Raw genomic sequence first — 18,566 nt, 5'->3', positions numbered from 1 at the left:
CTAAAGGTAGGAGAAGAATAGCCTTAAGCCTTTCTTAAGGCTATTCCTATGTGTTTGGGACAAAAAATTGCTTTTTAATGTTTGAATCCCTCTAAAGCTGGCTACAGTTTACACACTCTGCTCCTAAGATAGAAGAAACAGACTCTCTAGAATGTCAAAGGGATATTTCATCTATCCTGCTGTAGCCTTACTAGTACAGTTAAAGATACATCAAAAACTGCACATATCATCAGATAAACACCAAAATGAAATTCAAGTAAAACAGTTGTCAACGTGTTAGCTGCGACAATGCACTGGTCCAATGCAAAGCTTTCTGTCCCAACCTCTCGGTATTGCAGCAGGACCCATCTGTTTTTTTTTTAAAAAGTTGGTGACTCAGATCCCATATTCTAATATTCTAACGGGTTGTCTGATGTGCCATTATTGTACTTTCTCAAATTAGTGTTTTTATGACACATTGAATCAATATGTCATGAAATATGTCCTGATATGTTGCTTGATGAATCAAAAACAGGGTGACTTTCTATAGAACATTTTTTGCTTCATCTAGTTCACAATATTTAGTATATCCTGAAATGTTATACCAGTTTTCTAATATACTTTAATGCGTCAATTCCTCATGTCAATAGCTTCCAGGTGAGACAGAGCTCTGGTAGCTGTACCATAACTGTAACTGGTATATATAAGATATGATAAACTCACATAATCTCTAAATACTACAAACCTGGATGGAAGAATAACTGTAAAACAAGATACAAGGAACTGAGAATCCATCACAAATGGGATCCATAAAACTACCTTTTATTATCAAAACATTAAGAAGCCCATATCACATCACCATGTATGCTATCCATGCAACTGGTCATCTTGCATGAGTTATGTCATGTGGACTTTTTAATGTTTTGATAATAAAAAGTAGTTTATGGACCTCTCTTGTGCTAGATCCCCTGCTTCCTTTACTTAGTCCTATATTTTCATATCCATCACAAAACAAAAAATAAAAATAAAAATAAATATTTTTATACTATTTAATAAGGGTGTTAACCTACAAAATGTATTGTTTTTGTTTTACAGTTGGGATTGATATAGATGCACAACTAAGCAGTTCAGAATCTGAGAGTGATGGTAAGTAACATGGTAACATGAGCAAGGATCCATGTTAATTGTATTATGGAGTCACAAGTGGTAGAGAAGTAGCAGTGGCACTGACGGGCTCAATCGCCGCAACCCAGCTTTCCCAGGATCCTGAATGGAATACACTGTCAGTGTATTCCCGTATACCCGATATATACCCCGATACCCGTTCCAACGGTGTGCCCCCCCACCTTCACCCCAGAAATACCCTGCAAGTCCTCTAGCAATAGAATTGGGGCTATATACACCCACAATTTTTACTACTGGTATACAGTGCCATTGTCTGACTGGGAATTCAAAGAATATATTGGGGTTATAAATACCCTCATTTCTTGCTACTGCCATATAGTGCCAGTTTCTGACTGGTAATTCAAAGAATATATTGGGGTTACGTGCACCCACAATTTTTACTACTGGTATACAGTGCCATTGTCTGACTGGGAATTCAAAGAATATATTGGGAATACAAATACCCTCATTTCTTGCTACTGCCATATAGTGCCAGTTTCTGACTGGTAATTCAAAGAATATATTGGGGTTACGTGCACCCACAATTTTTACTACTGGTATACAGTGCCATTGTCTGACTGGGAATTCAAAGAATATATTGGGGTTATAAATACCCTCATTTCTTGCTACTGCCATATAGTGCCAGTTTCTGACTGGTAATTCAAAGAATATATTGGGGTTACGTGCACCCACAATTTTTACTACTGGTATACAGTGCCATTGTCTGACTGGGAATTCAAAGAATATATTGGGAATACAAATACCCTCATTTCTTGCTACTGCCATATAGTGCCAGTGTCTGACTGGGAATTCAAAGAATATATTGGGGTTACGTGCACCCACAATTTTTACTACTGGTATACAGTGCCATTGTCTGACTGGGAATTCAAAGAATATATTGGGAATACAAATACCCTCATTTCTTGCTACTGCCATATAGTGCCAGTTTCTGACTGGTAATTCAAAGAATATATTGGGGTTACGTGCACCCACAATTTTTACTACTGGTATACAGTGCCATTGTCTGACTGGGAATTCAAAGAATATATTGGGAATACAAATACCCTCATTTCTTGCTACTGCCATATAGTGCCAGTGTCTGACTGGGAATTCAAAGAATATATTGGGGTTACGTGCACCCACAATTTTTACTTCTGGTATACAGTGCCATTGTCTGACTGGGAATTCAAAGAATATATTGGGAATACAAATACCCTCATTTCTTGCTACTGCCATATAGTGCCAGTGTCTGACTGGGAATTCAAAGAATATATTGGGGTTACGTGCACCCACAATTTTTACTACTGGTATACAGTGCCATTGTTTGACTGGGAATTCAAAGAATATATTGGGAATACAAATACCCTCATTTCTTGCTACTGCCATATAGTGCCAGTTTCTGACTGGTAATTCAAAGAATATATTGGGGTTACGTGCACCCACAGTTTTTACTACTGGTATACAGTGCCATTGTCTGACTGGGAATTCAAAGAATATATTGGGAATACAAATACCCTCATTTCTTGCTACTGCCATATAGTGCCAGTTTCTGACTGGTAATTCAAAGAATATATTGGGGTTACGTGCACCCACAATTTTAACTACTGGTATACAGTGCCATTGTCTGACTGGGAATTCAAAGAATATATTGGGAATACAAATACCCTCATTTCTTGCTACTGCCATATAGTGCCAGTGTCTGACTGGGAATTCAAAGAATATATTGGGGTTACGTGCACCCACAATTTTTACTACTGGTATACAGTGCCATTGTCTGACTGGGAATTCAAAGAATATATTGGGAATACAAATACCCTCATTTCTTGCTACTGCCATATAGTGCCAGTTTCTGACTGGTAATTCAAAGAATATATTGGGGTTACGTGCACCCACAATTTTTACTACTGGTATACAGTGCCATTGTCTGACTGGGAATTCAAAGAATATATTGGGAATACAAATACCCTCATTTCTTGCTACTGCCATATAGTGCCAGTGTCTGACTGGGAATTCAAAGAATATATTGGGGTTACGTGCACCCACAATTTTTACTACTGGTATACAGTGCCATTGTCTGACTGGGAATTCAAAGAATATATTGGGAATACAAATACCCTCATTTCTTGCTACTGCCATATAGTGCCAGTTTCTGACTGGTAATTCAAAGAATATATTGGGGTTACGTGCACCCACAATTTTTACTACTGGTATACAGTGCCATTGTCTGACTGGGAATTCAAAGAATATATTGGGAATACAAATACCCTCATTTTTTGCTACTGCCATATAGTGCCAGTGTCTGACTGGGAATTCAAAGAATATATTGGGGTTACGTGCACCCACAATTTTTACTACTGGTATACAGTGCCATTGTCTGACTGGGAATTCAAAGAATATATTGGGGTTATAAATACCCTCATTTCTTGCTACTGCCATATAGTGCCAGTTTCTGACTGGTAATTCAAAGAATATATTGTGGTTACGTGCACCCACAATTTTTACTACTGGTATACAGTGCCATTGTCTGACTGGGAATTCAAAGAATATATTGGGAATACAAATACCCTCATTTCTTGCTACTGCCATATAGTGCCAGTGTCTGACTGGGAATTCAAAGAATATATTGGGGTTACGTGCACCCACAATTTTTACTACTGGTATACAGTGCCATTGTCTGACTGGGAATTCAAAGAATATATTGGGAATACAAATACCCTCATTTCTTGCTACTGCCATATAGTGCCAGTGTCTGACTGGGAATTCAAAGAATATATTGGGGTTACGTGCACCCACAATTTTTACTACTGGTATACAGTGCCATTGTCTGACTGGGAATTCAAAGAATATATTGGGAATACAAATACCCTCATTTCTTGCTACTGCCATATAGTGCCAGTGTCTGACTGGGAATTCAAAGAATATATTGGGGTTACGTGCACCCACAATTTTTACTACTGGTATACAGTGCCATTGTCTGACTGGGAATTCAAAGAATATATTGGGGTTATAAATACCCTCATTTCTTGCTACTGCCATATAGTGCCAGTTTCTGACTGGTAATTCAAAGAATATATTGTGGTTACGTGCACCCACAATTTTTACTACTGGTATACAGTGCCATTGTCTGACTGGGAATTCAAAGAATATATTGGGAATACAAATACCCTCATTTCTTGCTACTGCCATATAGTGCCAGTTTCTGACTGGTAATTCAAAGAATATATTGGGGTTACGTGCACCCACAATTTTTACTACTGGTATACAGTGCCATTGTCTGACTGGGAATTCAAAGAATATATTGGGAATACAAATACCCTCATTTCTTGCTACTGCCATATAGTGCCAGTGTCTGACTGGGAATTCAAAGAATATATTGGGGTTACGTGCACCCACAATTTTTACTACTGGTATACAGTGCCATTGTCTGACTGGGAATTCAAAGAATATATTGGGGTTATAAATACCCTCATTTCTTGCTACTGCCATATAGTGCCAGTTTCTGACTGGTAATTCAAAGAATATATTGGGGTTACGTGCACCCACAATTTTTACTACTGGTATACAGTGCCATTGTCTGACTGGGAATTCAAAGAATATATTGGGAATACAAATACCCTCATTTCTTGCTACTGCCATATAGTGCCAGTTTCTGACTGGTAATTCAAAGAATATATTGGGGTTACGTGCACCCACAATTTTTACTACTGGTATACAGTGCCATTGTCTGACTGGGAATTCAAAGAATATATTGGGAATACAAATACCCTCATTTCTTGCTACTGCCATATAGTGCCAGTTTCTGACTGGTAATTCAAAGAATATATTGGGGTTACGTGCACCCACAATTTTTACTACTGGTATACAGTGCCATTGTCTGACTGGGAATTCAAAGAATATATTGGGAATACAAATACCCTCATTTCTTGCTACTGCCATATAGTGCCAGTTTCTGACTGGTAATTCAAAGAATATATTGGGGTTACGTGCACCCACAATTTTTACTACTGGTATACAGTGCCATTGTCTGACTGGGAATTCAAAGAATATATTGGGAATACAAATACCCTCATTTCTTGCTACTGCCATATAGTGCCAGTGTCTGACTGGGAATTCAAAGAATATATTGGGGTTACGTGCACCCACAATTTTTACTACTGGTATACAGTGCCATTGTCTGACTGGGAATTCAAAGAATATATTGGGGTTATAAATACCCTCATTTCTTGCTACTGCCATATAGTGCCAGTTTCTGACTGGTAATTCAAAGAATATATTGTGGTTACGTGCACCCACAATTTTTACTACTGGTATACAGTGCCATTGTCTGACTGGGAATTCAAAGAATATATTGGGAATACAAATACCCTCATTTCTTGCTACTGCCATATAGTGCCAGTTTCTGACTGGTAATTCAAAGAATATATTGGGGTTACGTGCACCCACAATTTTTACTACTGGTATACAGTGCCATTGTCTGACTGGGAATTCAAAGAATATATTGGGAATACAAATACCCTCATTTCTTGCTACTGCCATATAGTGCCAGTGTCTGACTGGGAATTCAAAGAATATATTGGGGTTACGTGCACCCACAATTTTTACTACTGGTATACAGTGCCATTGTCTGACTGGGAATTCAAAGAATATATTGGGGTTATAAATACCCTCATTTCTTGCTACTGCCATATAGTGCCAGTTTCTGACTGGTAATTCAAAGAATATATTGTGGTTACGTGCACCCACAATTTTTACTACTGGTATACAGTGCCATTGTCTGACTGGGAATTCAAAGAATATATTGGGAATACAAATACCCTCATTTCTTGCTACTGCCATATAGTGCCAGTGTCTGACTGGGAATTCAAATGAATATATTGGGGTTACGTGCACCCACAATTTTTACTACTGGTATACAGTGCCATTGTCTGACTGGAATTCAAAGATATATTGGGAATACAAATACCCTCATTTCTTGCTACTGCCATATAGTGCCAGTGTCTGACTGGGAATTCAAAGAATATATTGGGGTTACGTGCACCCACAATTTTTACTACTGGTATACAGTGCCATTGTCTGACTGGGAATTCAAAGAATATAGTGGGAATACAAATACCCTCATTTCTTGCTACTGCCATATAGTGCCAGTTTCTGACTGGTAATTCAAAGAATATATTGGGGTTACGTGCACCCACAATTTTTACTACTGGTATACAGTGCCATTGTCTGACTGGGAATTCAAAGAATATATTGGGAATACAAATACCCTCATTTCTTGCTACTGCCATATAGTGCCAGTGTCTGACTGGAAATTCAAAGAATATATTGGGGTTACGTGCACCCACAATTTTTTACCTACTGGTATACAGTGCCATTGTCTGACTGGGAATTCAAAGAATATATTGGGAATACAAATACCCTCATTTCTTGCTACTGCCATATAGTGCCAGTTTCTGACTGGTAATTCAAAGAATATATTGGGTTACGTGCACCCACAATTTTTACTACTGGTATACAGTGCCATTGTCTGACTGGGAATTCAAAGAATATATTGGGGTTATAAATACCCTCATTTCTTGCTACTGCCATATAGTGCCAGTTTCTGACTGGTAATTCAAAGAATATATTGTGGTTACGTGCACCCACAATTTTTACTACTGGTATACAGTGCCATTGTCTGACTGGGAATTCAAAGAATATATTGGGAATACAAATACCCTCATTTCTTGCTACTGCCATATAGTGCCAGTTTCTGACTGGTAATTCAAAGAATATATTGGGGTTACGTGCACCCACAATTTTTACTACTGGTATACAGTGCCATTGTCTGACTGGGAATTCAAAGAATATATTGGGAATACAAATACCCTCATTTCTTGCTACTGCCATATAGTGCCAGTGTCTGACTGGGAATTCAAAGAATATATTGGGGTTACGTGCACCCACAATTTTTACTACTGGTATACAGTGCCATTGTCTGACTGGGAATTCAAAGAATATATTGGGAATACAAATACCCTCATTTCTTGCTACTGCCATATAGTGCCAGTGTCTGACTGGGAATTCAAAGAATATATTGGGGTTACGTGCACCCACAATTTTTACTACTGGTATACAGTGCCATTGTCTGACTGGGAATTCAAAGAATATATTGGGAATACAAATACCCTCATTTCTTGCTACTGCCATATAGTGCCAGTTTCTGACTGGTAATTCAAAGAATATATTGGGGTTACGTGCACCCACAATTTTTACTACTGGTATACAGTGCCATTGTCTGACTGGGAATTCAAAGAATATATTGGGAATACAAATACCCTCATTTCTTGCTACTGCCATATAGTGCCAGTGTCTGACTGGGAATTCAAAGAATATATTGGGGTTACGTGCACCCACAATTTTTACTACTGGTATACAGTGCCATTGTCTGACTGGGAATTCAAAGAATATATTGGGGTTATAAATACCCTCATTTCTTGCTACTGCCATATAGTGCCAGTTTCTGACTGGTAATTCAAAGAATATATTGTGGTTACGTGCACCCACAATTTTTACTACTGGTATACAGTGCCATTGTCTGACTGGGAATTCAAAGAATATATTGGGAATACAAATACCCTCATTTCTTGCTACTGCCATATAGTGCCAGTTTCTGACTGGTAATTCAAAGAATATATTGGGGTTACGTGCACCCACAATTTTTACTACTGGTATACAGTGCCATTGTCTGACTGGGAATTCAAAGAATATATTGGGAATACAAATACCCTCATTTCTTGCTACTGCCATATAGTGCCAGTTTCTGACTGGTAATTCAAAGAATATATTGGGGTTACGTGCACCCACAATTTTTACTACTGGTATACAGTGCCATTGTCTGACTGGGAATTCAAAGAATATATTGGGAATACAAATACCCTCATTTCTTGCTACTGCCATATAGTGCCAGTTTCTGACTGGTAATTCAAAGAATATATTGGGGTTACGTGCACCCACAATTTTTACTACTGGTATACAGTGCCATTGTCTGACTGGGAATTCAAAGAATATATTGGGAATACAAATACCCTCATTTCTTGCTACTGCCATATAGTGCCAGTGTCTGACTGGGAATTCAAAGAATATATTGGGGTTACGTGCACCCACAATTTTTACTACTGGTATACAGTGCCATTGTCTGACTGGGAATTCAAAGAATATATTGGGGTTATAAATACCCTCATTTCTTGCTACTGCCATATAGTGCCAGTTTCTGACTGGTAATTCAAAGAATATATTGTGGTTACGTGCACCCACAATTTTTACTACTGGTATACAGTGCCATTGTCTGACTGGGAATTCAAAGAATATATTGGGAATACAAATACCCTCATTTCTTGCTACTGCCATATAGTGCCAGTTTCTGACTGGTAATTCAAAGAATATATTGGGGTTACGTGCACCCACAATTTTTACTACTGGTATACAGTGCCATTGTCTGACTGGGAATTCAAAGAATATATTGGGAATACAAATACCCTCATTTCTTGCTACTGCCATATAGTGCCAGTGTCTGACTGGGAATTCAAAGAATATATTGGGGTTACGTGCACCCACAATTTTTACTACTGGTATACAGTGCCATTGTCTGACTGGGAATTCAAAGAATATATTGGGGTTATAAATACCCTCATTTCTTGCTACTGCCATATAGTGCCAGTTTCTGACTGGTAATTCAAAGAATATATTGTGGTTACGTGCACCCACAATTTTTACTACTGGTATACAGTGCCATTGTCTGACTGGGAATTCAAAGAATATATTGGGAATACAAATACCCTCATTTCTTGCTACTGCCATATAGTGCCAGTGTCTGACTGGGAATTCAAAGAATAGTATTGGGTTACGTGCACCCACAATTTTTACTACTGGTATACAGTGCCATTGTCTGACTGGGAATTCAAAGAATATATTGGGAAATACAAATACCCTCATTTCTTGCTACTGCCATATAGTGCCAGTGTCTGACTGGGAATTCAAAGAATATATTGGGGTTACGTGCACCCACAATTTTTACTACTGGTATACAGTGCCATTGTCTGACTGGGAATTCAAAGAATATATTGGGAATACAAATACCCTCATGTTCTTGCTACTGCCATATAGTGCCAGTTTCTGACTGGTAATTCAAAGAATATATTGGGGTTACGTGCACCCACAATTTTTACTACTGGTATACAGTGCCATTGTCTGACTGGGAATTCAAAGAATATATTGGGAATACAAATACCCTCATTTCTTGCTACTGCCATATAGTGCCAGTGTCTGACTGGAAATTCAAAGAATATATTGGGTTACGTGCACCCACAATTTTTACTACTGGTATACAGTGCCATTGTCTGACTGGGATTCAAAGAATATATGGGAATACAAATACCCTCATTTCTTGCTACTGCCATATAGTGCCAGTTTCTGACTGGAATTCAAAGAATATATTGGGGTTACGTGCACCCACAATTTTACTACTGGTATAGCAGTGCCATTGTCTGACTGGGAATTCAAAGGAATATATTGGGGTTATAAATACCCTCATTTCTTGCTACTGCCATATAGTGCCAGTTTCTGACTGGTAATTCAAAGAATATATTGTGGTTACGTGCACCCACAATTTTTACTACTGGTATACAGTGCCATTGTCTGACTGGGAATTCAAAGAATATATTGGGAATACAAATACCCTCATTTCTTGCTACTGCCATATAGTGCCAGTGTCTGACTGGTAATTCAAAGAATATATTGGGGTTACGTGCACCCACAATTTTTACTACTGGTATACAGTGCCATTGTCTGACTGGGAATTCAAAGAATATATTGGGAATACAAATACCCTCATTTCTTGCTACTGCCATATAGTGCCAGTGTCTGACTGGGAATTCAAAGAATATATTGGGGTTACGTGCACCCACAATTTTTACTACTGGTATACAGTGCCATTGTCTGACTGGGAATTCAAAAGAATATATTGGGAATACAAATACCCTCATTTCTTGCTACTGCCATATAGTGCCAGTGTCTGACTGGGAATTCAAAGAATATATTGGGTTACGTGCACCCACAATTTTTACTACTGGTATACAGTGCCATTGTCTGACTGGGAATTCAAAGAATATATTGGGAATACAACTACCCTCATTCTTGCTACTGCCATATAGTGCCAGTTTCTGACTGGTAATTCAAAGAATATATTGGGGTTACGTGCACCCACAATTTTTACTACTGGTATACAGTGCCATTGTCTGACTGGGAATTCAAAGATATATTGGGAATACAAATACCCTCATTTCTTGCTACTGCCATATAGTGCCAGTGTCTGACTGGGAATTCAAAGAATATATTGGGGTTACGTGCACCCACAATTTTTACTACTGGTATACAGTGCCATTGTCTGACTGGGAATTCAAAGAATATATTGGGGAATACAAATACCCTCATTTCTTGCTACTGCCATATAGTGCCAGTTTCTGACTGGTAATTCAAAGAATATATTGGGGTTACGTGCACCCACAATTTTTACTACTGGTATACAGTGCCATTGTCTGACTGGGAATTCAAAGAATATATTGGGAATATAAATACCCTCATTTCTTGCTACTGCCATAAGTGCCAGTGTCTGACTGGGAATTCAAAGAACATATTGGGGTTACACCCACAATTTTTACTACTGGTATACAGTGCCATTGTCTGACTGGGAATTCAAAGAATATATTGGGAATACAAATACCCTCATTTCTTGCTACTGCCATATAGTGCCAGTGTCTGACTGGGAATTCAAAGAATATATTGGGGTTACGATGCACCCACAATTTTTACTACTGGTATACAGTGCCATTGTCTGACTGGGAATTCAAAGAATATATTGGGAATACAAATACCCTCATTTCTTGCTACTGCCATATAGTGCCAGTTTCTGACTGGTAATTCAAAGAATATATTGTGGTTACGTGCACCCACAATTTTTACTACTGGTATACAGTGCCATTGTCTGACTGGGAATTCAAAGAATATATTGGGAATACAAATACCCTCATTTCTTGCTACTGCCATATAGTGCCAGTTTCTGACTGGTAATTCAAAGAATATATTGGGGTTACGGGCACCCACAATTTTTACTACTGGTATACAGTGCCATTGTCTGACTGGGAATTCAAAGAATATATTGGGAATACAAATACCCTCATTTCTTGCTACTGCCATATAGTGCCAGTTTCTGACTGGTAATTCAAAGAATATATTGGGGTTACGTGCACCCACAATTTTTACTACTGGTATACAGTGCCATTGTCTGACTGGGAATTCAAAGAATATATTGGGGTTATAAATACCCTCATTTCTTGCTACTGCCATATAGTGCCAGTTTCTGACTGGTAATTCAAAGAATATATTGTGGTTACGTGCACCCACAATTTTTACTACTGGTATACAGTGCCATTGTCTGACTGGGAATTCAAAGAATATATTGGGAATACAAATACCCTCATTTCTTGCTACTGCCATATAGTGCCAGTTTCTGACTGGTAATTCAAAGAATATATTGGGGTTACGTGCACCCACAATTTTTACTACTGGTATACAGTGCCATTGTCTGACTGGGAATTCAAAGAATATATTGGGAATACAAATACCCTCATTTCTTGCTACTGCCATATAGTGCCAGTGTCTGACTGGGAATTCAAAGAATATATTGGGGTTACGTGCACCCACAATTTTTACTACTGGTATACAGTGCCATTGTCTGACTGGGAATTCAAAGAATATATTGGGAATACAAATACCCTCATTTCTTGCTACTGCCATATAGTGCCAGTTTCTGACTGGTAATTCAAAGAATATATTGGGGTTACGTGCACCCACAATTTTTACTACTGGTATACAGTGCCATTGTCTGACTGGGAATTCAAAGAATATATTGGGAATACAAATACCCTCATTTCTTGCTACTGCCATATAGTGCCAGTGTCTGACTGGGAATTCAAAGAATATATTGGGGTTACGTGCACCCACAATTTTTACTACTGGTATACAGTGCCATTGTCTGACTGGGAATTCAAAGAATATATTGGGGTTATAAATACCCTCATTTCTTGCTACTGCCATATAGTGCCAGTTTCTGACTGGTAATTCAAAGAATATATTGGGGTTACGTGCACCCACAATTTTTACTACTGGTATACAGTGCCATTGTCTGACTGGGAATTCAAAGAATATATTGGGAATACAAATACCCTCATTTCTTGCTACTGCCATATAGTGCCAGTTTCTGACTGGTAATTCAAAGAATATATTGGGGTTACGTGCACCCACAATTTTTACTACTGGTATACAGTGCCATTGTCTGACTGGGAATTCAAAGAATATATTGGGAATACAAATACCCTCATTTCTTGCTACTGCCATATAGTGCCAGTGTCTGACTGGGAATTCAATGAATATATTGGGGTTACGTGCACCCACAATTTTTACTACTGGTATACAGTGCCATTGTCTGACTGGGAATTCAAAGAATATATTGGGGTTATAAATACCCTCATTTCTTGCTACTGCCATATAGTGCCAGTTTCTGACTGGTAATTCAAAGAATATATTGTGGTTACGTGCACCCACAATTTTTACTACTGGTATACAGTGCCATTGTCTGACTGGGAATTCAAAGAATATATTGGGAATACAAATACCCTCATTTCTTGCTACTGCCATATAGTGCCAGTTTCTGACTGGTAATTCAAAGAATATATTGGGGTTACGTGCACCCACAATTTTTACTACTGGTATACAGTGCCATTGTCTGACTGGGAATTCAAAGAATATATTGGGAATACAAATACCCTCATTTCTTGCTACTGCCATATAGTGCCAGTGTCTGACTGGTAATTCAAAGAATATATTGGGGTTACGTGCACCCACAATTTTTACTACTGGTATACAGTGCCATTGTCTGACTGGGAATTCAAAGAATATATTGGGAATACAAATACCCTCATTTCTTGCTACTGCCATATAGTGCCAGTGTCTGACTGGGAATTCAAAGAATATATTGGGGTTACGTGCACCCACAATTTTTACTACTGGTATACAGTGCCATTGTCTGACTGGGAATTCAAAGAATATATTGGGAATACAAATACCCTCATTTCTTGCTACTGCCATATAGTGCCAGTGTCTGACTGGGAATTCAAAGAATATATTGGGGTTACGTGCACCCACAATTTTTACTACTGGTATACAGTGCCATTGTCTGACTGGGAATTCAAAGAATATATTGGGAATACAAATACCCTCATTTCTTGCTACTGCCATATAGTGCCAGTTTCTGACTGGTAATTCAAAGAATATATTGGGGTTACGTGCACCCACAATTTTTACTACTGGTATACAGTGCCATTGTCTGACTGGGAATTCAAAGAATATATTGGGAATACAAATACCCTCATTTCTTGCTACTGCCATATAGTGCCAGTGTCTGACTGGGAATTCAAAGAATATATTGGGGTTACGTGCACCCACAATTTTTACTACTGGTATACAGTGCCATTGTCTGACTGGGAATTCAAAGAATATATTGGGAATACAAATACCCTCATTTCTTGCTACTGCCATATAGTGCCAGTGTCTGACTGGGAATTCAAAGAATATATTGGGGTTATAAATACCCTCATTTCTTGCTACTGGTATATAGTGCCATTGTCTGACTGGGAATTCAAAGAATATATTGGGGTTACGTGCACCCACAATTTTTACTACTGGTATACAGTGCCATTGTCTGACTGGGAATTCAAAGAATATATTGGGGTTATAAATACCCTCATTTCTTGCTACTGCCATATAGTGCCAGTTTCTGACTGGTAATTCAAAGAATATATTGTGGTTACGTGCACCCACAATTTTTACTACTGGTATACAGTGCCATTGTCTGACTGGGAATTCAAAGAATATATTGGGAATACAAATACCCTCATTTCTTGCTACTGCCATATAGTGCCAGTTTCTGACTGGTAATTCAAAGAATATATTGGGGTTACGTGCACCCACAATTTTTACTACTGGTATACAGTGCCATTGTCTGACTGGGAATTCAAAGAATATATTGGGAATACAAATACCCTCATTTCTTGCTACTGCCATATAGTGCCAGTGTCTGACTGGGAATTCAAAGAATATATTGGGGTTACGTGCACCCACAATTTTTACTACTGGTATACAGTGCCATTGTCTGACTGGGAATTCAAAGAATATATTGGGGTTATAAATACCCTCATTTCTTGCTACTGCCATATAGTGCCAGTTTCTGACTGGTAATTCAAAGAATATATTGTGGTTACGTGCACCCACAATTTTTACTACTGGTATACAGTGCCATTGTCTGACTGGGAATTCAAAGAATATATTGGGAATACAAATACCCTCATTTCTTGCTACTGCCATATAGTGCCAGTTTCTGACTGGTAATTCAAAGAATATATTGGGGTTACGTGCACCCACAATTTTTACTACTGGTATACAGTGCCATTGTCTGACTGGGAATTCAAAGAATATATTGGGAATACAAATACCCTCATTTCTTGCTACTGCCATATAGTGCCAGTGTCTGACTGGGAATTCAAAGAATATATTGGGGTTACGTGCACCCACAATTTTTACTACTGGTATACAGTGCCATTGTCTGACTGGGAATTCAAAGAATATATTGGGAATACAAATACCCTCATTTCTTGCTACTGCCATATAGTGCCAGTGTCTGACTGGGAATTCAAAGAATATATTGGGGTTACGTGCATCCACAATTTTTACTACTGGTATACAGTGCCATTGTCTGACTGGGAATTCAAAGAATATATTGGGAATACAAATACCCTCATTTCTTGCTACTGCCATATAGTGCCAGTTTCTGACTGGTAATTCAAAGAATATATTGGGGTTACGTGCACCCACAATTTTTACTACTGGTATACAGTGCCAATTTCTAACTAGGAATTCAAAATGCGCAAGGCTCCCGGAAAGGGACGTGGACGAGGCCGTGGGCGAGGTCGGGGGAATGGTTCTGGGGAGCAAGGTAGCAGTGAAGCCACAGGGCGTCCCGTGCCTACTCCTGTGGGGCAGCAAGCATTGCGCCACTCCACAGTGCCAGGGTTGCTTGCCACATTAACTAAACTGCAGGGTACAAACCTTAGTAGGCCCGAGAACCAGGAACAGGTCTTGCAATGGCTGTCAGAGAACGCTTACAGCACATTGTCCAGCAGCCAGTCAGACTCTGCCTCCTCTCCTCCTATTACCCAACAGTCTTGTCTTCCTTCCTCCCAAAATTCCGAAGCTTTACAGAACAATAACCCAAACTGTCCCTGCTCCCCAGAGCTGTTCTCCGCTCCTTTCATTGTCCCTCAACCTGCCTCTCCACGTCACGATTCCACGAACCTAACAGAGGAGCATCTGTGTCCAGATGCTCAAACACTAGAGTCTCCTCCATCTCCGTTCGATTTGGTGGTGGATGACCAGCAACCCACCCTCATCGACGATGATGTGACGCAGTTGCCGTCAGGGCATCCAGTTGACCGGCGCATTGTGCGGGAGGAGGAGATGAGACAGGAGTTGGAAGAGGAAGTGGTGGATGATGAGGACACTGACCCGACCTGGACAGGGGGGATGTCAAGCGGGGAAAGTAGTGTGGATGTTGAGGCAGGTGCAGCACCAAAAAGGGTAGCTAGAGGCAGAGGCAGAGGTCAGCAGCTTAGGCGAAGCCAGGCCACACCCGGAATCTCCCAAGATGTTCCAGTTCGTACCCAGCCCCAAAAAACTCCCACCTCGAGGGCACGTTTCTCGAAGGTGTGGAGTTTTTTCAAGGAATGCGCCGAGGACAGATATAGTGTTGTCTGCACAATTTGCCTCTCGAAATTGATTAGGGGCTCTGAGAAGAGCAACCTGTCCACCACTTCAATGCGCCATCATTTGGAATCCAAGCACTGGAATCAGTGGCAGGCAGCAACGGCAGGACAAAGGCCGCCTGCCGTTCACGCCACTGCCACTGCCTCTGCCACTGCCTCTGCCTCTGCCACTGCCACTGCTGACTGTGCTGGCGATGCACTCCAGAGGACGAGCCAGGACACCACTTCATCTGCCTCCGCCACTTTGTTGACTTCTACCTCATCCTCCCCTGGTCCTGTCTTATCTCCTTCTCCTGCACCATCAAAGGCACCATCAGGCGTTTCTTTACAACAACCCACCATCTCTCAGACATTGGAGCGGCGGCAGAAATACACTGCTAACCACCCACACACGCAAGCCTTGAACGCCAACATCGCTAAACTGCTGGCCCAGGAGATGTTGGCGTTCCGGCTTGTTGAAACTCCCGCCTTCCTGGACCTGATAGCAACTGCGGCACCTCGCTATGCCGTCCCTAGCCGTCACTACTTCTCCCGGTGTGCCGTCCCCGCCTTGCACCAGCACGTGTCACTCAACATCAGGCGGGTCCTTAGTTCCGCGCTTTGCACAAAGGTCCACTTGACCACCGACGCGTGGACAAGTGCATGCGGACAGGGACGCTACATTTCACTGACGGCACACTGGGTGAATGTAGTTGAGGCTGGGACTGCTTCCCAAACTGGCCCGGTGTACCTCGTCTCCCCGCCTAACATTCCTGGCAGGGACACGAGAAGAACACCCCCTCCTCCTCCTCCTCTACCGCCTCCTCCTCCGCCACCGCCTCCTCCTCCGCCACCGCCTCCTCCTCCGCTGTTAGATTGACCCCAGCTACGAGTTGGAAACGTTGCAGCACTGGCGTTGGTAGACGTCAGCAGGCTGTGCTGAAGCTGATCAGCTTGGGGGACAGACAGCACACTGCCTCCGAGGTGAGGGATGCCCTCCTCGATGAGACGGCAATATGGTTTGAGCCGCTGCACCTGGGCCCAGGCATGGTCGTTTGTGATAACGGCCGGAACCTGGTAGCAGCTCTGGAGCTTGCCGGACTCCAACATGTTCCATGCCTGGCCCACGTCTTCAACCTAGTGGTGCAACGTTTCCTAAAGAGCTACCCCAATGTTCCAGAGCTACTGGTGAAAGTGCGGCGCATGTGCGCCCACTTTCGCAAGTCGACAGTAGCCGCTGCTAGCTTAAAATCTCTCCAGCAACGCCTGCATGTGCCACAACACCGGCTTTTGTGCGACGTCCCCACACGCTGGAACTCAACGTTTCAGATGTTGAATAGAGTGGTTGAGCAGCAGAGACCTTTGATGGAATACCAGCTACAAAACCCTAGGGTGCCACAAAGTCAGCTGCCTCAGTTTCACATCCATGAGTGGCCATGGATGAGAGACCTTTGTGACATCCTACGGGTCTTTGAGGAGTCCACAAGGAGGGTGAGCTCTGAGGATGCGATGGTGAGCCTTACAATCCCGCTCTTGTGTGTTCTGAGAGAATCCCTGATTGACATCAGGGATAACTCAGATCACACAGAGGAGTTAGGGATAGCATCCGATCCGTCACAGCTGGAGAGTAGGTCCACACATCTGTCCGCTTCACTGCATTTAATGGAGGAGGAGGAGGAGGAGGAGGAGGAGGAGGAAGAAGAGTTGTCCGATGATGTGATGGTGATACAGGAGGCTTCCGGGCAACTTCGAATCGTCCCATTGTTGCAGCGCGGATGGGTAGACATGGAGGATGAGGAGGAAATGGAGATTGAACTTTCCGGTGGGGCCAGAGGAGTCATGCCAACTAACACTGTGGCAGACATGGCTGAGTTCATGTTGGGGTGCTTTACAACCGACAAGCGTATTGTCAAAATCATGGAGGACAACCAGTACTGGATCTTTGCTATCCTTGACCCCCGGTATAAAAACAACATCTCGTCTTTTATTCCGGTAGAGGGGAGGGCCAATCGCATCAATGCTTGCCACAGGCAATTGGTGCAGAATATGATGGAGATGTTTCCAGCATGTGACGTTGGCGGCAGGGAGGGCAGTTCCTCCAGTAGGCAACCAAGTTCTCACCGGTCCACACAAACGAGGGGCACACTGTCTAAGGTCTGGGACACCTTGATGGCACCCCCTCGCCAAAGTGCCGCCACGGAGGGTCCTAGTGTCACCAGGCGTGAGAAGTATAGGCGCATGTTGCGGGAATACCTTTCCGACCACAGCCCTGTCCTCTCCGACCCCTCTGCGCCCTACACGTATTGGGTGTCGAAGTTGGACCTGTGGCTTGAACTTGCCCTATATGCCTTGGAGGTGCTGTCCTGTCCTGCCGCCAGCGTCCTATCTGAGAGGGTGTTCAGTGCAGCCGGTGGCATCATCACTGACAAGCGCACCCGTCTGTCAGCTGAGAGTGCCGACCGGCTCACTTTGATAAAAATGAACCACCACTGGATAGAGCCTTCATTTTTGTGCCCACCTGTGTAAAGCACCCCA

The 18,566-nt window shown here is 41.5% G+C and overlaps 1 protein-coding gene across 1 annotated transcript in view; it reads left to right on the top strand.

The window, feature by feature from the left end:
- Window positions 1-18,566, top strand: part of LOC142208489 (transmembrane channel-like protein 2-B) — a 62,126-nt gene that overhangs the window by 4,331 nt on the left and 39,229 nt on the right. The window contains exon 2 of the mRNA XM_075277073.1: window positions 1,075-1,125. Coding sequence (XP_075133174.1) covers window positions 1,075-1,125 — 51 coding nt within the window. The remainder of the gene's footprint in view (window positions 1-1,074; window positions 1,126-18,566) is intronic.

Source organism: Leptodactylus fuscus, chromosome 1 (genome assembly GCF_031893055.1).
Source record: "Leptodactylus fuscus isolate aLepFus1 chromosome 1, aLepFus1.hap2, whole genome shotgun sequence".
Classification (NCBI taxonomy): Eukaryota; Metazoa; Chordata; class Amphibia; order Anura; family Leptodactylidae; genus Leptodactylus; species Leptodactylus fuscus.
This window is presented reverse-complemented; position numbering and strand designations above follow the sequence as displayed.